This window comes from Labrus mixtus, chromosome 6, assembly GCF_963584025.1.
Source record: "Labrus mixtus chromosome 6, fLabMix1.1, whole genome shotgun sequence".
Classification (NCBI taxonomy): Eukaryota; Metazoa; Chordata; class Actinopteri; order Labriformes; family Labridae; genus Labrus; species Labrus mixtus.
In genome coordinates this window covers 16,272,001-16,297,232 of record NC_083617.1, presented here as the reverse complement: position 1 = coordinate 16,297,232, position 25,232 = coordinate 16,272,001, and the positions used below count along the sequence as shown (strand labels likewise).

The 25,232-nt window shown below is 41.6% G+C and overlaps 1 protein-coding gene across 1 annotated transcript in view; it reads left to right on the top strand.

Moving 5' to 3' along the window:
* The window catches only part of ehbp1 (EH domain binding protein 1), a 146,707-nt gene extending 122,410 nt beyond the window's left edge, over nt 1-24,297 (top strand). Inside the window, 4 exon segments of the mRNA XM_061040269.1 lie at nt 12,706-12,805; nt 13,845-13,918; nt 22,527-22,641; nt 23,090-24,297. Of these exon segments, the coding sequence (XP_060896252.1) occupies nt 12,706-12,805; nt 13,845-13,918; nt 22,527-22,641; nt 23,090-23,180 (380 nt within the window). The 3' untranslated portion in view covers nt 23,181-24,297.
* Nucleotides 24,298-25,232: the final 935 nt, after the last annotated feature.

Genomic DNA, 25,232 nt, shown 5'->3' with positions numbered 1-25,232 from the left:
CATGGTGTTTCTCCTGGTCTTCGCGCAAGACTGAATTAACCAAGAAAGAGCAAATATGTTATACGATACATTTCTGTTAAGTCAAATTTATCAGGACTAGTTTAATCATTTTAAAAGCTTTTAACTTCTGTTAAAAACAAAAAAGGTCTCACATTTCATCGTAGAATTAAAGATATGTGTTGTCTGAGCACCCTTCAGCCAAATGGCATTGTAGACCCCCTCTCATGTTTCTACAGCTAGCTGTACTGATTATGTAAAAGAAAAAAAGGCCCTGACTCCCTCTCATGCAGAGCAGTCAGAGGGGAAAACGAACCCAGGGCCTAACAAATACATGAAGGTTTGGTTTAACTAAATCCCACAGATAATGGCCACTGTGTCAAAGACTAAAGATAGCGGGAGGGGTGGTGGTGGTGGTGGTGGAGTTGGTGGCGGCAGTAGATGGAGGGGGGGATTACTCCGGCGTTTTGCATCAGTTGCTTTCTGCTGGGTGGCCCTGCTTGTCAAAAAAAAGACGGGAGAGACTGAGGGAAAGAGAAGGAGAGAAAAGCATTTAACGCGGCACATTGAGAAGAAGAGAGCTCTTAATGCCATCAAAGCAAAGGGAGAAATCAGCCATTAATTTATTCTGGCCCTCACACACACAGACACACACACACACACACATGCAGGCAGGCAGGCACACAAGTACACACACATCCACAAAACATGTACACCCCTTCTGTTGTTTCCTCCAAATGTTGATAATTTCAGTAACATCTGGTCCACGCCAGTTTTGGAAGCCCACCAGAATCAAGCCTGACAAAATGTTCCCACTGATCCCCGCTCCTGTGTGTGTACGTGTGTGTTCTATTGTGTGTGTGTGAGGCGTGTGCACACCTTAAATGATTTGTGTGTGGATTGAATTATAGACCTGACGTGAGGAGAAATTTTTCGCCCTTAGATTCAGGAGGAGGGCCAGATGACTGGGCTATTCATTGGCTGATAAGAACTGATGGGGAGGTTAATAAGCTACACACCCAGGTCATCACAGGCTTTTTACTGGGCTACAGAGGAGAATGGAGGACGATGATGATGATGAGAGGAGGTGTGTGTAAATGTGTGTGTGCGCGTGTAGCAGGTTTTGAGCTGGTGGAGTTGGAAGGAGTGCATCTCTTCAGTGTCTGTACTCTGAAATACCTTAAATGTCCCTCAAAGTTTTCTCTGTCAAACTGAAATACCTAAATCCTCTCTCTCATGCAAATTAGTGTGGCTGTTTAGTATAAATGGTTAGTTCGACAGCGGAATGAATGTTCATTTGTCCTTAAAAGTGCTAAATCTGCAGCCCTTTACAGATCGTGATTCAGCAACAATCCACGTTTCTTATGGCTTTATCCCAACACATTGCATCAGTGATGGTGTAATAGCAGTTTCCCAGTGTGTGAGTTCACTTTTCATTACAGTGTTGCTTGTAAAGGTGAGAGGCACAGCATGCGAACACACTGCGTCACCTGCCGTCTCTGCCATTGCACACTGCCACCCTCGTCCCCCTATAACACCTCTGTTACTACTTCCGATGGCAGATCGAGGGCCAAACGACTCCCCTGACTATTCCAGCACCAAGTATTACACATCGCAGGAGAGAAATAACAGGGGCGTAAATATCCCACCTTCAGCTGGCAGTGTGTGAGAGCCATGTGAATAATGTCACATGTTTGTGAACTAGTGTGGATCTGCAGCAGTACTCCAGTTTGATTTATCAATAATAACTTTGCAAGTGGGTTCATAAATCAAGAATAGCTTTTATTACATTTAAACTGCGTTAAAACAAAGTCTTGTGTGGTATAATTTTGGCTACTTTAGATCTGTTGGTTAGTTACTTTTGTGTTAACTAGGATGGCATTTATATGTCTTGGGTCTTGTCCTGGTTTTTATCGACAATAAATTCAGTATTACAATTTGTATGAAATTATGGCATAAATTATAGCATATATGCCCTTTTTTTTACATTCAGACACACCTGTACAATGAATTATGGTGACCCACTTATTTTGGATTATTTTTTATTATTTATTTAAGACCTATAGCATATTCCTGCACAACTGTATAGATATTTCATTTAAAATGATTTACTACTTTTTACTACTTAAAACAAGATTTTTATTGTTGCAGTTTTTGCTCTTGTCTTTAATTGCTTAATATATTGTATGCACCATAATACTATGGCTGATTCCTTCCATGTTTAATCCATTGGTGTTATTTAGAAATAAAACACCACATTGTTCAGGTCTGCTTAGTGCGCTATATTCAACTTTTATAACACTACCCTTCCCCGGCTAGTTTTCACATCTTACATGTTCGTAGCACTTTTCACTCCTCCAGAGATGTCCCACTCTTGGCGTGTCTTGATATTTCATTCATATTTAATTTAGCAGTGTTTCCTTAATATACTTCTGTTCTAGTTTGATGTTGTGTTGTTATCATGGGTCCTGAGGCGCTGCGCTCTGGGTATAGCTTCATAGCTGCGACTGTTGAGTTGTGACATCATAACCTTAAACAGCTCATTTAACGGCACATTTTCCCAATACATTTCTCTATTTCCACTAATGAATGAACATGTATATTTAACAGCAAGATATACCTGTTTTACAAATTAAGAAAGCAGAGTAATATTTCTTTCTACATCATGAAGCTTTTTAAGACCAGGTCCAGCATTGCTGTCATACACAAACAGAGCTCATGCTACTTCTTCCCCCACAATTCCCCTGTGTAACCTGAGGCTAGAGGCAAGCGCCCCACTGAGCAGAAGACAAAACACTCAAATAGAAAAACAGACTAATCTCTCTTCCTCTTACTAGGAATACCCCCCACCCCCTCATCCCTTACATCCACACTCTGACTATTAACTATTTCAGCAGTACTGCTGTTGGATACTGGAAAAGATGAGCCCCAGTCCTGTAAAACACAGATCTCGAACAGCTCTTTGAGTTGTTGAAAAGTTGATTGAAATATAGACACATGGAGTCAAACTTTTTAAAGAGTTTTGACATGATTCAGATATGTTTAGAAAGTGAGCTCATTTATTAACGTGCATACCTAATATGTTTTTGTATATAGCTCAGCTAAAACAACCATGCAAATGTACAGGATTTTTTATGCTCACAAACCAGAAAACACACTTATGTAGTATTTAATTACTCATTCCTTCAGTACATAGCATTATTATTGGAACTTTTTAGTAGTACACTCTTTTTTTTTTTAATGCTAAATCAAAATGAAGGTAAATCGGGTAATGATGCAGCTCACAATGTTTAAAGTAAGAATTCCTTTGATGACTGCTCCCTGACATGATAATGGCTGGAGTGGTGCTCAGTAATAATGTGAATCATCCTCAGAGGTGGAGCTGGAGATGTTTTCCCAGTGAGCATCACTGCTGGTGTTGAGGTGATTGATTGAAGAACCTCTCCCACTTTGTGTTGTATCACTGAAGCCTAATAGAAGCCGGCCCCCGAAGCTCTAAGCAAAGGCTCTCATTCTGAAGAATAGAAAAAGGCACCAGGCAAGACCCTAGCATGGGGTCTCTTCTCTCTACGCTCCCCCTCCATACTTGCGTTGTCCCAGGGCTAATAGGGAGGCACTGGGCTCCTCTCTCGCTCCCTATCACCTACTCACCTTCATAATAAAAGAGAGCCCCCTATGGAAAGGAGCTAGCATGAGCTGGTGAAGATCACGCTGTTAATAGGATGATGCCTTTTTGCCTTTTGTCATGAGATTATGAACGGGGATAGCCTCTCCTCGCCTCTCCTCTCCGCTCTTCCACTCTTCTTTACTCTTCCCACACACGGCTACAGGCATCCTGGAGGGCCCTGTCAAGTTGGAGTGGAGACAGGCGTAACCGGGGCTTTGTTCCTCTGCTTGTATGGTAAAAGGCTCGCTAATGAAATACCTTTTAGGGGGTATCGGCAGGTGAGCTCCCCAATCAGGCATTTCAGCAAAAACACACACAGGCGCACATACACTCACATATTCTCCCTCTCTTCTCATCTGCCCCCTCTTGCTATATTAATTACCTGAAGTGCTCTGGCCTTGCAAAAAGCTCTTGATACTGCCGCTCTTCTCCTTTTTCTTCATCCAACACGACAGACACAAGCTAGCCTAAAGTGTGGGGGTGCCACAGAAAAGAGAGGATGATAATAGTGGTAATGAACACGGGTGACAATAATGAGAATGGTAATTGAGAAATGGTTGTATGGCAGGCCCCCCTGATTTTCCTTTTTCAGCCCCGAGCTAAGTGGGGACAGGTTGAAAATCATTTTATTTAGAGCTTAGTTAAATGGTTGTGAGAGAGTGGGGACTTTCTGACGCTAAAGCTAGAGCAAGCTGACAAGCATAGTGCGGCGTTACAGCTGCCTAATGGGTTAGGGAGTGTTTAAAGTCACTTTTGCCATCATAGATTTTTTTTTTCTTTTAATTTCTTATTGACGATGAGTGTCATGGTCAAACCAGCCACCAGTGCCGTACTTTTGGATTATTGTTAAACACTTCACTGTGGTTTCTTTTCTTTTCCAGTCTGCTCACTTTGGTAGTTTTCTGTCTGTGTTTCTGGATGTGAGAAATCACTCCCTGAAGGACCCTACATGCATCAAAGATTTGCTTTTCAAGCATGTCTGTGTTTTTGTTTTTCCCCTGCATGTATTCTGCTTCCATCTTATGTTTTCTATAACTGTGTGTGTGTGTGTGTGTGTGTGTGTGTGTGTGTGTGTGTGTGTGTGTGTGTGTGTGTGTGTGTGTGTGTGTGTGTGTGTGTGTGTGTGTGTGTGTGTGTGTGTGTGGACTTTTCTACCTTTCTTGCGTGTCTCTCTGTTTCCTCCTGGCCTCCTCTTGCAGGCTGTGATAGAGACAGGGCGGTCTGGACTTTAACAGACAGAGGCTGCCTCCACCAGCCCATAGTCTGCCACTCTCTGATAATGTTTATTGATTTGTGGCAAAAACACAATTTGATGGAGTGGGGTGAAGGGGGGAGGGGGAGCGTAGGAGGAGGGGGAGTATTGTATTTGTGTGATTGTCACAGCTTGGCTGGTTCTGCTAGACAAACAGAAAAAAAAGACTCCAGTAATGTTATCGATTTAGTGTTAATCAGTCTAAATTTTAGTCACCTTTAACTAATAGATGATTGATCAGCCAGTTTTTAAAGATTAAGTCAAAAACACATGTTATTTAGACAATTAGAGTAATAACATAGAGAGAGAAATAAGGGGAGAAGACCTAAATTGCGGGTGCGTGCAGATAAAACAGAAAGCTGAATAAATGACTTCTCTTTGACAAATACACTCTTCATCCCGCTGCACAAGCTGAAACAGAATAGTGTGTATGTGTGTGTCTATGTGCAAAGTGAGGACTCCTAATATGAACATTTCATCTCCAGAGTGAGTCTATTACGTGAACTCTGTTTGCCCGAGCCTCCGCCTCTTCTTCACCTCTAAGGTGGAGAAATAACACCACAGATGAGAGGTGTCTGGAGGTTGGTCTACTGTTAGCTCTGAGGTCAAATGTGTTTGCCCAAGTGTGTGCATGTGTGTGTTTCTGTATACATAGCAGAGCTGGTAGAAGAGAGCGAGGAGGTGTGTGTGTTTAAGAGAGATGAGGTTGAGAGGAGGAAACATATTAGCACGGCAAACCGAGCGTCTGTGTTTAACATGGTCTCTGAACACAAATGTTCAAACAGTGACATGATAGATGCTGCATATGTACACTCTGTTGCTCATTAAAAAAGGCTTTGGCAGCTCCACTTGCTGCCTTTCAAAGTTGATCTCCTCTTACAGCAGAGCTCATGGACAGGGCTGCAATGACAAAACGGTACAGCACCTATTTTAAAGATATCAAAGCACCAATACTAATTATTGATCTCTGACATTTTGCCCAAGCTGAGAACATGTCAGGACTTTTGTTTATGTCTGTCTCTATCAATGAAAAAAAATAAGATTGCTGCCTGATTACATTCTTGTAAAATAAAAACATTGGCAATGAATCTTTCTGTAAATACTCAATCTGAACCGATGTAAACGTGTCATTGGGTTTTAATACAACATCCATGGGCAGCAAAGATAGCATGGTTAATATTATTTATTGTTATGTGTTGGCCCTCACTATTTTTTTCGTCTTTGTGAAACATTAAAAACCTGTGGGTCTGCCCGTGAGTTTTCAAGGTCGCCTTTTCTCTCCATGAAAGTCAAATGTGGAGTTTCTTAAGTCTCCATTTAAAAGGTTGTGTAGACAAGTGTGGATTTATTCCTGTAAGATGAACTGCCACTGTTAATACACTTTTAATTAGTTACAAATGATAACATTGCAGCCCCGTGTATGATTACAGACCTAATTGATCCCTCTGAACACATAACTCTGTCACACCCGGCTCCTGCTTCTCATGCATCCTTTTTTTTGTAAGTTGTAAAGCAAGCAGTGGTTGACAAATGACACCGGTGGAAAGGGCAGTCATTGTGTGTCAGTGTGAGGGGAGGTCTTTTTTTTCTCTCTCTTTCATTTTTTCTTATTTTACTTTTCTCCTTTTTCTACCATGGGGGAGGGTAAGAGGTGAGTGTGAATCGGTTAATGTGTTCCATTCAGCAGACATTATACACAGGTTCAATAAAGCAGGAATCTGCTCTATACGCTGGGCCATTGTGCCATTGAGGGAGGCTAAAAAGGCCCCGTACAAGCCTCCCTGGAAAAAAAATAGCCCTCAGCACCACTCCAGTGGAGAGCAGAAAAGAATAGCACAGAGCAGGAGGACTCACATGTGCAATGTAGAGAAGATTGGGGGGGTTGTTTCTTACACAAGTCACAAGTGTTGTAATGTTGCTGATTTGGGGATTGCTGCAAGTGTTGCACTCAGAGTATGTTTGTCCTGAAAAGAGTTTCCATTTAACTTTTAAAAATGGGTTTCGGCTTTTTCGAGTTTAAGGTGAAGAAGAGAGAGAAGGTAGCAAGCTCTCAAATCTAAATATCTGATTAACTTAGATGCATTTGAATTCAGTAACTTAAAATCTCCTCTAGCATTAAATAAAGAAACAAACAAATGCAGGATTGATGCTGAATTTGGGAGCACCTCAACCTTTCTTGTTCACATGCTGCACTCTCACTCTCTCTGTGTCTCCTTCCTCTCCTCCCGTTAATTAAATCAAGTCTTCAGCAGGCTACTTAAGCACAATCCCCCCCGTCCCCGCCACAGACTTCTCTGATTAGGCCGGCCCCTGTCATGCATATTCAAGTCTCTGCAGTGACAGCCTTTTAACGAGCTCTTACCTAATCACAGGAAACAATGTTCATCCTGTTCTTTTTGTTCCTTCTTTTTTTTTCATTTCCTTTAATGCGTCTTTGGCTTTCATCCTCCCCGATCCCCGCTGATATCAGACGAGCTTGACGCTCGGATGGAGAGAACGATTGTAGAGGCACAAGCGCGGCTCGTCCCGAAATAAACCGCAATTCAGAAAGTGACTGGGACACAGAAGAGAAGTTCAGCTCTATCTCCTCCCTCTCCCTCCTCCTCCTCCCAGCCTTTTTTACATGTCCGATATACAAATTGGATTAGCAGCTATTGGATTAAATGGCAAAATGGTGGGATAAGAAATGAGATGACCGTGCTGTGATCACAGCTTTTTAATGTTTTTCTCTTTTTGTCTCGTTCATTTTCCCCTTGTAATCCGAGCTTCCTCCTTCAAGGCACAGAGACGTTTCTTTGGAGAAGACAAGTGTAGGAGTCCCCGCTTTAAAAGCAAACATATTTGATAATATTCCAACAGATACGTAAAGTTCTTAAATTGACAGATGGTCAAATGGTAGAAAGGTTGAGTCATAGCTAAGGTCATAACTAAGTGTTGACCCTTGAAAATAAGCCCTGGAGCAATAAGTTAATTTAACATTTAGTAAAATGAGAGGCAAATTGACAAAAATGTGATCAGCTTATCTTATAAGGTAAGCTGTTCATCAGATAGAAATGCCCTTTATGTGCTTTTCTTTTTAACTTCTCAGGATTTTCTGCTTTTTTTTGTTTAAAGTTTAACTTAAGAGAGAAATTAAAATTCTTCATGAAATCTTGAGTAGTCTTACTGCAACAGCTCTTTAGTTACTGAGCGACGATGAAGTTTGCACACTTTGAAGACAAAGAAACCTAGACAGGTTCCAAATCTTAAACCTGTAGCATTAGCCTCTAACTGTGTAAATGCACATCTTTACCTGCTCGACAGATGTGAAGCCCCCCCCTGCTAGTTCCTTTTTGCTATATGATAAACTGCCAAATCATACAGAAGCACCAGCCTATTGCTGTTTTTGATTCTGCCTACAAATGTTGTGTATTTTGCAAATGAAAACAATCCACTAAAAATACAATCAGTCACTAAAACTACTCCTTGCGTTGACTTGGACCTAGCATGGTAGCATAACACATTTAATTGAAACCCTGCACAAGCCACCAGCAGCAGCAGTTTGACCACCTCAGGGTGGGTTTCATTATTCCTATCTACAATGAATAGAACAGTGTCCCAGATTGCTATCTTAATCTTATTTGGCTATAGAGGTTCTTTCACCCGCCTTTCCTCCTTTCTGTTTCTTTGCTTCTTTTCTTTCTCCCTCTTGGTCTATCAATCAGATGCATACAAACACACACTGACCCTTGCTAACCAACCTTTTTATATACCTGAAGAAAAGTCTTCCACCCTGCACAGCAGTTTGTGTCATTGTATCCCATTGGTGCTTGTGTGTGTGAGACAGAGAGAGTGAAACAAGAGAAGGAGGAGACAGGCAATCAGATAGAGGGGTTGTCAGGATGTGTGTATCAGTTGTATCTTAGTTGTGTGTGTATGTCTGAGTTGATTGTATCTTGTGTGTTTCTCACTATCGTGGCCTGATTGATAGCTGAGGTAGCATCAGACCTGATATTTATGACGATAAAGTTTACTGTAGGTAGGGAAACCCAGTGTATCTGCATCAGACATATTTCACTTATCCTTTGATGTCCTGATCAAACGTTGTACCCATGCCAAATGTGCCGCCTCAGTCTCGGTTGATTTTGGCCTGTGTCTGCTCTGCCCTGCTCAGTGCTGAGCACTGAGAAATGGCGTGTAAGGCAAGCAACAAGACCCAGAATGCAACCTGCCAAACCACCAGATGCTTTGATCCAAGATGGCCCCCAGAGAGCCAGCATGGATCCACGGCTTCTCAGAGCCAAGACTTGATTCACAGACACAGTGTCAACGGTGCCTGCCAGGGATATTTACACCGTTTGTCTTCATACGACATAATGTTCACTAGTGTTTTCCTTCCATTGTTTTCACTCTTAGCTTATGCCATTCTGTGGGCACGCTCATTATATTAGACCAAGTGTGAACATTAAAAAAAAAAAATAATTACCACTGGGAATCAACCCTTGCAATGGAGCCTTCATTTATTCAAGCAGCTCATAGTATCATCTATGTATACAGTAGAACAGAACAGAATTAAAGTTACACAGAGTAAATGTGAATTGATGTTATTGGGAAATAAAACAAACAAACCTCCATCTCTTTATGAGTCAGGTAGGATCAGAAGTCTAAGGTACTCTGGTGAGGATGAATGAAAGGGGAAAGGAGGCTGATCAGCTGTCGAGCGTCCTCCCTCCAGCCCTCTATTCCCTCCTTTCTTTCCCTTTAGCTTTGAAATCGCTCACCTGCTTACCCTCATTCCCCCCTTACCTCCCTCTCTCCCACAGCCCTGACTTCTATATTCCAAATTCCCCCCCTCCATCTCTTCTTTTTTCCTTCTTTCTACACTTTTCTGCCTCCTTCATCCTACTTCCTTTACCTTTCCTTTGACTTGCCTTTCTCTCGCCCCTCTCCTCCTTTCCTTCCTCTCCTTCCCTCCGCCTCCCCTCCCTCTTTTCATAAATTGCGGCTGGTGGTTGGCTGGAAGCTGCTGGCTGGGTAGCGGTGGGGGATATAGCTTTATAATCCCTCCTCGTCTTCCAGCCCGCCTCGCCACAATGTCACAGGAGCTTAATATTTGCCATTATTATTTGCTTGTTTTATTTGACTTCGAGGCAGCACAATGACCTGTCAGCGCCGGCTTTATCCCTCCTCCGAGTGTCGTCCGTTTCAAAGTTGACTACAGTAATCCACGAGCCCCCGATTCCGCTAAATCCTGAAGCTTTCTTTCATTCGCTCGTTCTTTTTTTCTCTCTCTCCCTTGCCCCCCCTCCCCGCTCCACCCTCCTAAATGAAATTACATACATCTGCTGGCTCAGAGTATCACAAATGTCCACACACTCACCGGTGTCCGCGAACACATCCACGCGCCTGCCTTTTGTCATCAGTGATGCAGCGGCCCAATACTCCCCTCTCCTCTGCGACGGGTAGCTTGTTTTTTATATAGAAGAAACATTTCTCCTGTTTATCTCTTGTTCTTCGAACTAAGCTGAAGTTTGTGATCTTTTTAACATACAAAAAAACACCAAATCTTTGATATATAAAACATCACCAAATCTTAGAGAATAATGAGCTTAAAACCCTACATCACTGATTTAAATCACTGAAAAATGTTGCCATAATTTTGGGACAACCATACAAGAATTGACCAAAGTACTATTGAATAGAAAATAATGGAAAATACAAATCATCAAAACTTGACACAAATTTAATTCCTACACTTTACAACTTGACAGTGCCTAATTCATTATTCAGAGGGCTCCCAATGAATAAGTAGTTTGACACATCTTCTTAGTGTTAATTCTGTTATGATGCTCGTTGTAGCTTCCCAGCTATTAAACCTCCATCTTGAAAGGGAGAATAAAACAGCGAGGGATAAGAACATAAGCCCTAAGATGATCTTTCATCTGGCGTCCTCTGTTTTTATCCATTTCTTCTCCTCACAGACGTACTGAGTGTCAGATTAGTGCTGCTGTCGCTGTTTAAATGGCCCCTAGTGCCACAAAGCTCACATCCCAATTTCTAGACATTCAACAATGCTGACTGAACTGACCACAGCAGAGTTTATTCACACAATTACAAATAGAAACACAGAAGAAATTATAATAAATATATAATAAGATCTAACATATCCGAATTAAACATATTTAGTCACTACTACTGTTGGGCCTAAACTCATATTTACATGACACAAAACTCTGACATTTTTCTTAATATTGTTACAGGTATTCACTGTGCTGTGATTTTCTCCAGGTTTGTATGGACCTGGAAAGACATGCCTGTCACTTTCAGACTCTCTAATTTGTTGTAGGAGATGTAGATATGTTGCATTTTGTCTAAATATGAAACCAGAATATGATTGAAAATAATGTATTTGTTGTTAAAGGAAAAATAAACACATCTATGCAATGAGACAGATATGAAAGGCGGGAGAGGATTAAAAAGTTGCCCCCCCCCCCCCCCCCCTTTCATAACAATTGTTATCAAGAGACACTTTACAAAAAGAGCAGATCCAGACCATACTCTGTTATATTAGATATTATTATTTACAAAGAGCCAACATTAATCCTCCACAGCACTAAGGAACATTTAGCAACGTTACAGTGGTGACGAGAAACTGACTTATCCCATGTTGTTATGCATACTAATAAATGACTCTAATATGTTAACATTAAAAAGGTTGATTATTATAAACTTCATCCTTAGAGCACAAACTAAATACAAAACTAGATTTAAATAAAACATTGGTAAATTATCAGTTATAGCAGGTAAGATTTGTGAATCATCCTGAAGGAATACATTTAACTCCACTGGAAAACTGAGCTAACTTGGATTTGATTTTTGACTTATGACAGTCTCTTGTTCGTGTGTGATTAAACAGTTTTGATTGTCGTCTTTTATTATTCAAATTCTAGAATAACTTCTTTATGAGCAGTGTTAAAATCATTGATAGTAGATGCTGAATCATTATTTCATAATGAAAATAACCATCCAATTGAAGTTGACGTAACATAGAAGGGTCTTCTTTAAGTTCAAACTGGACTGATTGAGGCTGTTTTGTGACAAACATTTGAAGGTTTACATTGAATGTACATTGTCCTTACTAGTAGTTCACATCCTCTTGTTCTCTGTGAGTAAGTTACAGCACAGAGCTTTAGCCCCAGGTGTGGCCGAAGCTTACATTAGCCGTGCATCTGAGCCTTGCTGGCTCCCTGTGTGTTGACCAGGTATTACACGAGGCATCGCAGAGAACCAGAAACATGTTTTTGTTTTTGTTTTTTTCCCTGAAAGCCCGCTGAGTGATTGGTGGGATATATGTTACCCTACAGTGAGAGGGGCTCCACTCTGTAAAGGCGCGTGACGGTAATCGTCGAGTTAATCCCGCCCCGGTTGAAGCAGTATTGACGTTGTAAAGACATGGTGGGAAGTATGTGAATGTTTACACAAGTGAACATTGGAGAGCAGTGTATTAACACACACACACACATACACACACACACATATGATAATCCAGTGGACTCCGTAGAGGAAAAAGAGTTTACGGAGTAGTTTATCTACTTCATCTTTTTTCGTGTGTGTGCACATGGCATGAACTGTATTCTTCGATTCTGTTATTTAGAGACACAGAAATGTTTAACTCCCGTCTGAGTGCCTTTTTAAAATAACGAGCCAGGAAACAACTGAGGAATTAAGATGAACAGTTGTTGATTGTGAGAATGATGCACTATCTTCTTAGTAACTCATCCTATGTGTCTGCGTCTGTCTGTTTTTTTAGGCAACAACAAAGAGGAAGAGGAGGCCATGATGCAGGAGTGGTTCATGTTGGTCAACAAGAAGAACGCACTCATCAGGAGACAGAACCAGCTCTCTCTACTGTACGTGTCCTACTCTTCTACTGTTTGTTACAGCACTAACAAATACATTCACAATGCCTTGTTTTCAAAGTGTTATTTCCCCGCTAGCTTGAGCCCGGTTGATGATTAGCATCTTGTTTGTTTGCCTTTTATTTTTGGTCCGTCAGGATGCATTAAACACCTGGAAAATGTAACACTTCTATTCAAGCCTCAGATCAAACTTGTACCTTCCACTCCATTCACCCCCTCTGTCTATCCGCTCATTGATTTACATGTGGACGGGATATGAAATCAATAGAAATGTGAAATGTGTCTCTTTGTATGTGGTCAGCTGCGACAGGTGAAGACACACACACACACACACACACACACACACACACACACACACTGCCTTTTTGTCTTCATTTGTGGCTGTTGGGATTTTAAAGTGTGCAAGTGGAGGAGAGATTGAAGTATTCATAATCACATTATATCATGAGAGAGGGGAGCCTTTTAAAGTGGCCAATTGACAGAAGGGCTGATTATTAGCCCTTTCTGTTCTCTCTTTGTGGAGGAGCAGAGAAAAGGCGCCTGTGAAGGACAAATTCTATTAGGGACCGAATAAGCTCATTTTATAATATGGTTGAAAGAGGAAAGAATTCAATTTGTGCCCCCCACACACACACACACACACACACACACACACACACACATCCCACATCACATATACCTTGATATGCAGACATGCAGACCACACACAGTCATTCTATTTTCATAAAAACATATATATTTTTGTCTTTTTTTCAGTTATTATGCATTTTACCAGCTTTCCTCTCCCTTTTTATTCCCTTTTCCTTCCTCAAACACCCACATTTCACCCAGGGCTGTCTAAGCGCAGTATGTGTATCAGTTATATGCAGTAGATTAATGCAAAGCCGGAGAAGGTTCAGGCGAGTAGCTGAATCAATGTTTATTGCAGGTTTCTTTAAGTGCTTAATGATTTAGTCATTAACATATTGATGAACTTTGTTGTGTGTGGGTTTTTTCCTCTCTTTCTCTCCCGCTTTCTAACTTGCCACAGGGAGAAAGAGCACGATCTGGAGAGACGCTTCGAACTGCTGAACAGAGAGCTGAGAGCCATGCTGGCCATCGAGGGTAAGGCACACACACACACTCGATAGGTTGCCTCATCTATTATGGTGTTTGATGACATCATTCAGTAGAGATTTTCCTCCCCCTATGTCTTAGTTTTACTGCAGAAATTCTCACTTGTAAATATCAAGAACTCATAACAATTTCAAAACCTCGTAACTTTTTTACAAACAAGTTCAACTTCAAGCTCCTCTGAGGAACTTCTTGTTTTTGGCAATTGGCATCCCCCTGTGGTCACAGTTATCTCTCTGCTGAGCTTAACGTTTATGTTTGTAAGGGCGCACTCACACTAGCAAAGTTTTCCCGTACACGGTTACCTCTTGCACATAAAGTCGTAATACAACACACGCATGGATTTACGTAATTATGAAGCTCAGTTTACAAGACAGGCAGACTCGAGAATTATTTTTTTAAAAGGACGCGCTGTACATCAGAGAACAACACAGAGATCAAGACAGCTACTTTGTGGCTTATTTTGAATCATTTTAGTCAGATACAGCCAGAACACTCTGGGATTTCTCCATTAAAAAAAAAAAGGCTGTGCTTTTGCATGAACTGTAACGTGTCGAAGCACACCTCTTCAAGGCGTGCCAGGGTCAAGGAAGTGTACTGTGCTTGAACACAGATCAGAGCACTCACACTAGTCAAACGAACTGGACTTTAGTGGTGAAGCGTGCTTGGGCACAGTACGGATTGCCTAGTGTGAGTGCAACCTCAGTAGTGTTTGCATATAAAAAATCTTATCCTGCTTCATTTTACAATCTAATGTTTCACTCACTGTGAATCTTTGCTGTGGAAAATGTAAAGAAGGCTGTTTCTTCAGTGTGCTGTGAAGTGTCTACTTTGACAGTTACCACATGGTGGAAGTTACAGGCATTACAAAATACAATGCAGAAACAGTTCATCATATCACAGATGATCATGTTTGCTTTTGTAGGTCGCAAAGAGACATCAGTTATTGAGTTAAGTCAGTTTCATTACCAGCTAAAAACTCCTCACAGGAGCTTTAAATCAGCCAAAAGTCTGGTGACTTTGTACTTTGTACCAGTCAGGTCTCTTTTGTTAATAATAATGTTGTAATAGCTACAGAAGACAAATGGCAACAGCTTATGTTTATTCTCTTTATATACTGTGAGGATGGTTGAAAATGTTCATCGTTCTCCATGTGTATTGTTTTCTCCAGTCCTTTTCTATTCTTTTGTTTCTCAAGCCCTTATAAAGAGCCTAAAGCAGGTTGATTTGAATTCTGCGTCGGCTTCTTGATGAGGATTAAGATGCGAGCTTGCGAGGGATTTCACTCCCTGATACTTGATCAATGCTATCTGTTTCTTAGCTAGACCCCTACTAGCCCATGCCAGATTTGAAATCAAACTGCAGCCACATAGAGACAAGATTTGCGAGGCAAAAAAAAAAAAAAGTGGTTATATTATTGAAAGCTTGTTAACTATACCGCAGCCAGAAAAGCAGCCATTGTGTCGTATCAAAGTTGTCAGGGGGCCAGGGAAGTTTAATCCCCTTCGACTGCGTTCTCTTTGGCAAAATGAACCTTTTGCCAATCAATGCTAATTGATTTTGCCATTCGACATTGACCACCTCTACCCCCAGCTCAACCCCCCTCTTTCTCCTCACAGCCTTCGGACACCCATTGAAATTTCACCGGGCACCTGATAAGCTACCTGGTCCATAATAAATCAATTGTAATTAGCAAGAAAGGAGGTGGATTGGGCAGAAGGGGGTTGAGGAGGGGGGGGCAGACATGCGTAGCCAAGCAGGAGCTGCAGACAGTACCACGCTGTCCGTGTCCAGGTTGATTTTCTTCTGTCTTCGCTTGGCTATTTTTTATTTATATTTATCGAGCTGTTACGTGTCAACAAGATTTTTTTAGTGGTTCATGTGCCACAGTGTGCTTGCTTCACTTTGTTCTCTTTGTTTGGCTTTTTATTGTTTTAATTATTACTTTGCCCCTTGTGTTTCTTGAATGTGTTTCAGTGTTGCCGTCTGTGTTTGTGTGGATGAGTGTGTGTGTTCTGGTACTTCTGTTAGCGAATATTTCTTTATTCATGGAATGTGTATCAGGTGTCTTCCTGCTCGGCTGTGTGTATGCACATGTTGTGTGGAGGTGAGAGAGCAGAGATAGTGTGTGTGAGGTGGAGAGGTGGTGTGTGTGTTTTGTCGCTGTGCTCCTCTCTGCCTTCATGTGGACTTGCTGGATTTGCAGCTGACTAACTTATCAGCCGGCCTTATTTTTGCCCCTAAGGGAGGTACTTAACATTCACAGGCTATACCTTTCTGTAGTCGCCACAGATAGTTCTGAGCTGCCTGGGAGAAAGCTGTGACTGTGTGTGTGTGTGTGTGTGTGTGTGTGTGTGTGTGAGAGTGGGAGAAAGAGAGAGAGAGAGAATCTGTTGATCTGCATCTGTGTGTTTACATATTACAGGTGTGTTTGGGTGTCCACCTGTGTGCCTGTCTTTTTTGTGTGTGTGTTGGCACCCATCTCCCAGGCTCTTATTTGGTGCTTGGGCAGGTCCATTGAGCGATGGTCGGGCGTGCGAGTAATTGCTGATTTGGTTGGCCAGTCGATGACAGAGAGAGAGACGCACTGTGAGTCCGAGCAGAGAGAAAAACACACATCTCTAAGATACACCTGCCATCGCTCCCTCTCTCTCTCTCACACACACACACACACACACACACACACACACACACACACACACACACACACACACACAATGCTGAAAAAAGATGTACCTGCAATGATCCCCATACGTTTTCCTCTGTGTTGTTGCATATAGTCAGGCAGTGAGTGCACCTCATTACACAAACACAGTCTGTCCAGATCAATATGTGCTACTGCTAACCGGCTAACACTACTAACAACACCCACAGTATCTAATTATATCTGTCAGAATAAAAAGTTATTAAATTATTGGCTGAGCTGCTGTCCAGCGGCAGCAAACGCTGATTATTGTTTAAGTTAACTACCTGCTGCTTTTAGTTCCTGCAACTAGATGAAGATACTTGTGCGGACTAGAACAGCTGTAAAAAAAAAAAGTTTGAGTCCTGACACTTATTCGACTTATATTTTGCTGACTAGGACTTCATGATGCACAGACACACGAGAGGAGAAAGACAAAGGTGCTTAGAGGTGTAAAGAGGAGTCAGAAGGAGATGACACCTCTGAAATCAAGTTAGCAGATGAGTTAAATGTCAATTTCAAACTCATTTAGAAGTCACTGAGTAGAACATGAAGAGAAAACTGTTCAGGAGAAGAGATAAAGGAGCAGACAGGACATTTCACCATACATGATTACAGCTGCAGTTTAGATCTAAAAATAAACTTCAATATAAAATTAAATGAAGGTTTAACCTAATTCAAAGACATTTAATAAGAGACATGGATTACAGATGCCGGCATAGTACACGAGCAAATCAGCAAGAAAAAAACTAGATTTCAAAATAGACAACAAAAATAAAAGGTATCCACTCTTAGTGGTGATACTTCCTTTCCTGTCCCTGTGTGTTACAGTCCAGATCACAGATTGTTGATAACAAGAGATGATGAATGATTAATGGTTGTGTAAACTGAAAGTCTAATATTATCTTTAGCTGTTGTTTCTCGTTTTTGGACTTCAGTGAAATACGCAGCTGCTACAAGAGAAAATTCTCAAGTAGATGCAGGATGAGTGTAAGGCCGGTGCTGATGTTGTTTCTGAGCATGCTCAGTGGTAACCACCTCCTGTACCTCCTTGGTGTGATGCCAGATTCCGAAAATGCCATCTGTATGCCACCCTCTCATCTCCCTGCCACAAAATTGATCCACTATGCCCTCTTTATCTGCTTACCGATTCACACCTATGTATGCACACACACAAAATTCCGTCTTGGCTCCCTTCAAGGTGTGTGTGTGTGTGTGTGTGTGTGTGTGTGTGTGTGTGTGTGTGTGTGTGTGTGTGTGTGTGTGTGTGTTTCTGTTTGTGTTTGTGTGTGTGTGTGTATGTTTTAAAGTGGACGCCCTCTCGCCATCTAAAAGGGATTTATGCATAGCCGGGTCCCAGAGTTTTTCCTGTTACGGTTTGATATGATAAGCTTTTTTATATGTTTAAAATCAATATGTAATCCTATGCAGGAGCTTATCCTGCTCCACACCCCCGACACACACACACAGACAACACACACATACACACACCCCATTTGTAAATCTATTTGGGCTTTGTAACACATCGGGGCGGCGCACCACAGACCCTGATTGATTAGGTGCACTATGGAATCCTATCACATGGCCGACTTTTGATGATGTCGCCAACTCTTTCAGGGTTGCTAGTTGACTGGAACCGCTGATAACAAGTAGCTTCGTTCCACGAGTCATCAAACTTGAGTTTGGGGGAATTTAAGAAAATAATTTATTTGAATTAAGCTTGTTTGTGCTGATTTTTTTTTTTTGTTGGGGTTGTTTTTCATTTAGGCTACACAGAAAGCGAAGATAAAGTGTGTCCTTACTTTAAATGTAAGTCCCCAGAAGATGTTGGAACAAGTGGCTCCTGCAGTGTAGCTAACATCATCTTGTATGCTGGTTATTGTAACATCTGCTGGAACAGATTCTGTTTCCATTCATGCTTCATTTTCTGGATCCTTCTCTGCTGTGTGATCTGCCTCAGTTTTCGTCTTGCTCACTCTAAGGATCGTTAACTATACTGTTTGAATTTTTCTCCAGCTGTAGTTTCTCATAGAAAGTGTTAAAAATGATTCAGTTTAGGAGTCAGGAGGTTGTATAACAGGTTCTTACATGTACAGTGGTTTTAAGCTGTCCTTCACAGGTAATGATGCAGAATGAGCCCTAGTATAAAAACCTTGATACATGTCATGAAGAAGATTGTAACGAGACATTTTAAAGCCCTTAAAGAAACCTTAACAGATTATAGGCTGCTATAGAACATCTATTCAAGCCTTGAATTGCTTTGAATAGCTTTACTAATTAATGTTTTGAGTTCAATTACCTTAACCTGTTGCTCTATTAATTAGTACACACTTAATGTTGCACTTTATGCATTTTGCAGTAACCAGAGCAAAAGACAGGATAGTGCCTAAATCGAGCTAATAAATACTTTTAACATCCCTGTTCATAAAGGAATCATTTCTTTAGAAACAGCTGGGCAGTGTAGTTTTTTATCAAACATTACTCACTTCAGCTTCAGATTTAAATATATTTGTAGTTTACAGGCAGTGCAGTTTTGATGATGCAGTGTTTATTGAATAAGAGACGTTACCGATTATTAGTATAATATTAGAATATTACAGAAAGTCCTTTTTGTTGCTGATGAAGCACAATTAGTTTTAATCAGCAGAAAATAATCATTTGGTCAGTACTGGATTAAATAAAAAGGCAATTCAAATGCTGCATCACTCTGCTGCTCTTCCTGTTTAAAACATTTTTTCTGTAATCAAGAATTAAATAAGCAAACTTTTTGTTTCCTGTTTTAAAGTTTGCATATGACACGACAATAATCATGCTGCTGTCGAGAGAGTTTTTTTTAATTTATCAGCCGTCCCCTCTTTCAACTTTTTTATTCTCTGGTGACACTTTTTGTCTCTTGACTCCACTTGGACTTCGGCCAAAACCAGCTTCTGGAGGCCTTTTACACCAGAACAAGAGGTAGAGAGGGCAGAGAGGACAAACAACAAAACATATGCAAAGAAATCAAGAGAAGAAGTTTATCAATCAAGCTAACAGAACTGTGTGTGTGTGTGTGTGTGTGTGTGTGTGTGTGTGTGTGTGTGTGTGTGTGTGTGTGTGTGTGTGTGTGTGTGTGTGTGTGTGTGTGTGTGTGTGTGTGTGTGTGTGTGTGTGTGTGTGTGTGTGTGTGTGTGTGTGTGTGTGTGTGTGTGTGTGTGTGTGTGTGTGTGTGTGTGTGTGTGTGTGTGTGTGTGTGTGTGTGTGTGTGTGTGTGTGTGTGTGTGTGTGTGTGTGTGTGTGTGGCAGAAAACAACACACACACAGATTTGTGCGGGACGTTCTCTCCTCGCTTTGAGCTTTTGGGCTGGTTTGCTCTCTTGAATAAATTTAGCGTAAGGGAGAGGCAGGGGGGGTTCAAGGGGATTTGAACCAGTGCATTCTTGTGTGCCTTGTGCAGACTCACATGGTTACAGCGCACGGCGAGGGTTATCTGAATACACCATGTGAGATGCACACACTCCTCCAAAGTCTTTCCCCTCTCTCTCTCTCTCTCTCTCTCTCTCTCTCTCTCTCTCTCTCTCTCTCTCTCTCTCTCTCTCTTACTCTTTCTCTCTCTGATGGGGGAGGTGGGGTTTATGGAGGGGGGGTTCTGAGTGGCTGCAGGGTGTTTTGTTTGTTCCTGGGTGTCTGGTTACCCAGCCTGCCCTGCTCTGGTGTTGCCTGGTCACGTCTCTCATCAGCTCTCTTTATTGTTTACCTTCCTAATGAGGGGGGCGGGACATGTCATGTGATTGACAGCAGAGTGCTTGCCCCCACCCCACCACCCCTGCCTGGGTCGAGCAGGATTTTGGCTTTTTGGCTCTGAAGGAGAAGGAGGACAGGATCAAGATGAAGGATTTTTTCCCTTTTGCATACCTCTCTGTGTTTGTGTGGGAAGTTTTTCTTTTTTTTTGTTCTTTTCTGAACCCTCCTCCTGTAGGCTGGCCATGTTGACAGAGAGGATTGTGGGAGAGTTTTTGCGGATATGGACGCTCACATTCCTGTCTTAGCGTTTATCTAAAGATGATGACTAACATGATGACTCATCAGCTTGACACAGTTTCTCCTGATTTCCAAATATCGTAACTCCCCTTCTTGTTTAAAGCAGGAAACCAACAAAAAACGGCCTTCAGATACACGTTTGGACACATGTGGGAGTTATGAAAGTGTTTGTCGACCGGCACACAAGGCCAGAGGAGAGCAAATTTGCTTCCCTGAGAAAGGAAGAAGGAAGGAGAGAGAGAGAGAGAAAAGAAGAGAAGAACATAGAGAGCCAAATATTGGGACTGTGTTCATTTCGCTCTGTGGTTGACTTCAAAGGGACGAGCGAGGCCAATGAAGAGAGCGCAGACCTTTCAGGACAGACACACTGGGCTCAGCATGACACACACACAGACACACACACAGCCTGACTGCTGCAATTTGACTCAATGAAGGAAGGGGGAATATTTATTTTTAATAAAGCCACACTTATTTTGGGGCTGACATTTTACAACATGGCGTTTACTCCTGAATCAATAGCTGGTTAAATATTGATAGAGGGCTGAAGTTGCCTACACGCCACAGAAGTTACACTCAGCTGTGTTTGAGATGGAGAAGATTTTTTTCTGTATATGAAAGGAAAGGGGAAATGTTCACAATGAGCGGAGGAGAAGCTGGAGATTCCCTGCTTTGCTTGAGCAACAGAAGTTTTCTGAATTTAAATGTTACACATTTCCTGGATTTGTGTTTGAATTATACAAAAAGAAGGTAAACATGTTAGTTATGAACAGCTAGCTGTGAACATGTTCAGGGGTTTTTGGGGTGAGGGAGGGGGGGGGGGGGGGGGGATTGCTGCCCTGGTGTTGGGTGAATGTGGAGCCAAGGGCGTCGGGCGGATATCTGAGCCCCAGGGGGGAGTGAATGCTCTCCTGTGGGCATCCCTCTTCCCCTCCAGGGAGAGGCTGAGGGGATTTGTATCAGGGACCCACATGGACCCTGTGGGGCCCCTTCCTGCAAAGACCCCGGAGAACTGAGAGGCCAGAGTCGGGGGCTCGCCTGCATGTTTGTTTGTTTGTTTTTAACAAACAAGGTACAAACTGAGTGTAGAAAGATGAACAGAAACGTATTCATCTTCATTTTCACTAAAAAAATGACACAACACTTTAAGAATTTGAAGCAAATTACAAATTAAAAACTTTTTATAAAAGGGCTTTTTTTTTTAAAGAATATCGTACGAAAATTATAAACTTAGTTATATACATATTCCTTTATTCTAGAAAAAATGATCTTCATGCTATTTCTTACAAAATTCTCTAAATTAACAAAATTGTCTGAGATTTTACTTGAGCTGTGTTCTCCCGTTCGACTGACTCGGTCACATATCTGTGTGTGCATCATGAAGCTGCAGATTAACATGACTTTGTCCTTTAAGTGTGATTGCTCGGGTCAACGCACACAGTGCACACACACACACACACACACACACACACACACACACAACCTAACAGAGTGTGTTTAAATGTCATATCTACACACTTATCCATAGATGGCTCGGGTCTGGTGTCCGTTTCTACAAAGTCCAGGCAGTTAAAGAGGGGGGAACTGATACAACACGTCCGACATGTCTGGAGTTCCTTTAATATGACTCACAATGTTTTTCTCCCGATGTGTTTTTGTAATAATAAAAATTAAAAAAGTTCAGTAAAAGTGCTCAGTTCTTTCCCAGAGGGATCTGTAGTAACTTGTTGTAAAATGTAGATTTGTGCTGTGTGGTAGCTCAAAAGTCTGATTGAGCCTGCAAGGACAAGAAAATACAACTTTATATCCAGGGGAGCACGTTTCTTGAGATTTTCAGACTGAAAAAAAGAGTCTTCTTTAAGTCCTGGTGTGAAGCAGTTTGTTTCTCTGCTTTGGTTGCAGACTGGCAGAAGACCGAGGCCCAGAAGAGACGAGAGCAGCTGCTGCTGGACGAACTGGTTATACTGGTCAACAAGCGAGACGCGCTGGTCAGGGACCTGGACGCCCAGGAGAAACAGTAAGTTACCCACCATCCTCCAACACCAGACACAGAACAAGTCCAAGTCGTGTTAAAATAGATACAGAAAAACTCTTCAGCCCTGAAGAGGTCTGCTGCAGTTATTTTCTTTTCTTTGGGTCTTGAGCGTCCAACCAGCGAGTGTCTGCTGCCTATCTTTACATTTCCAGTAGTCCCCCAGAAACCTTAGCATGTTCAGTCATCCTGCATGTACAGCACACCTGCATGGGCGGGACTTCTTTCAGATTGGCACCGCTGTCTGCCAACCAGCTGCAAGGCAGCTGAAAGGTTGCAGCTTGGCTCCTGGCACAAGGCCACTGCACAGGCGGCCACAGCGACAGTTACCATGCCACCGACTGTTTTACCTGCCTGTGTGAGAGTGTGCGTACCTCCACCCCGTCTCCTCTTCCCCTGACACTTCTGACCTTTTGACCTTTGCCCTTCCCAGGGCCGAGGAGGAGGATGAGCACCTGGAGAGGACGCTTGAGCAGAACAAAGGAAAGATGGCCAAGAAAGAAGAGAAATGTGTCCTTCAATGATTGTCACTTCAGAGGAAACACAACCAACAAATGTAGCCGATAAAGAAATGTATCATTATTATTGATATTCTGAATATTATTGATAGTGGCTTTCCTAGACATTTCGAAAAGTTATCAGAATCTGAAATCCGATGGATTTTTGTGTTGTTGTTTTGTTGGATTGTTTTTTTTGTTGTTGTTTTTTTTTGGGGGGGGGGGCAAATTTAGTGCAGAGACATGTCTCTGTGATGCCTTTGCACCAACTTTTTAAGGACTCAAAGTGTTCATCTTATATAAAATATTTTTTATTTTAACCCTTCTTCGCTTCACCATGAACGGTACTTTAATGTAATGTAAAATGTATGAGAGGAGAGCAGTGCAAACACAATTCTACCGTTTGATGTTTGCACGTTGTGATGCTGCGGCTGCCTCTCTCTCCGTCTGAATGTGGAGACCAGTGGGTTGGAGGTACAGCACAAGTGGGTTTACTTTTGTGGGGAGGGGGGTTCTTTTATTTTGCTACTTTTTTCTGTACCATTTGAGGAGTTAATGCACGGGTTGAAGTTTTAAAAAGGAAAAAAAAGAGTTGTTATAATATCAGTCTTTTCAAGCTACTTCATTACTTGACTGTGTATCTTATAATTATTTCACTTTTAAAGTTTTTACTTATAAATGATCTTAAAGGGGGAACCGTTCATAAGTCGTAACTTTCCTATCGCTTTTTTTTATTGTCTTGGCTTGAAAGCAGTTTACCAAAAGAGAGATTGTGTTTTAAAAAAAATCTCATGTTGTATATTTTCATCACTGCTCTGACCAGTTGCTTTCAAAATCCTCTTTTTTTTTGTCAGGATTCATGCAGTCAAACACAAAAAAGATATATATTATTTATTGTCCTCTAAAGCTGCTTGTAAGTGAAACTACCATCACAGTTCATGTGCATTTTTGCTCAACAAACTTGTTTGGTTTCTATTTATTGTACTCAGAAGAGGAGAAATATGCCTCCACATGCATCACTTAGAGCTCCACACCCGGTGCAGTTTGTCCTTCAATGTGTTGAACATTTATCCTGTTTATTTATTCCAGTGTCATAACCCAAGTCTTCAATAATAAAGTCCTTATGATTTCATACTCCACAAAAGCAGTGTGGCCTCTTTTTAATCCTCTGGACAAAAGAATCTGAATGTTTTAATCTATTAACCGTTTTAAAATTATTCCAACAAACTACAGATGGATTGTAACGCAATCTGGGCTTCAGAGTTTGTATTTGTATGTTTTTTTATAATTGCACACACGCTGTTAAATCGTGTAATCTTGCAACACTTTACTCGTTTTCTCCATCAGTTTCCAAATTTCTCCAATCCCGCATGATCAAGATTATATGCCTGATTTTTTTTTTTCTTCTTTCTCTTCACATAAAAGTTATTGAGAAGCGTGCACGCCTTTGGCTTCAGTGCAGCACATAAGTGGTCCCTATCACTGCATTCACCAGCGAGCGCTGCGTTTAGAGAGTGCTTTATTATTCGGCTCTGTGTTCAATTCCCCTGCGACCTGCGCGTGTTTATAAATTAAAATTAGCGTTCTGGTGTTTTTTTGTTTGAGGTCGGTGGAGAGCAGGTTCCTCTGAGGAAGATTAGAGAAATCACTTTGTTCCGAGCAGATGTTTTTTTTTTTCCCCCTCTTTTGGCTCTCCTTCTATGTTTCTCTTTGGGCCGATCCTGCGCGCGCTGGAGACGGGGGGCAGAGATGGAGAGGCTCGGTCAGCTCGATCGGGATGGATAGAAATTAAAAATTAAAAACATTTAAAAAATGGAAACGTTTGAGAAAATATTGAAATTAATCTTAGATGTACAATAAACCCATCTACTTAAATTCCCCCTTTTCAACGTTAGCTGTACGTGTTATGGTCGAAGAGTGATATCAAAGTATCCTTTAATAAACGTAGAAAAATGTCCCCATAATAAAGGTGAGGATGAACGATGTAACCCTCCGCACTGCCCCGCAGGCTACCTCACATCCCCGATTAAAGCAGGGAAATCGGTTGTGACAGCAGACGTCCTCCCGGCCTTTCTAATA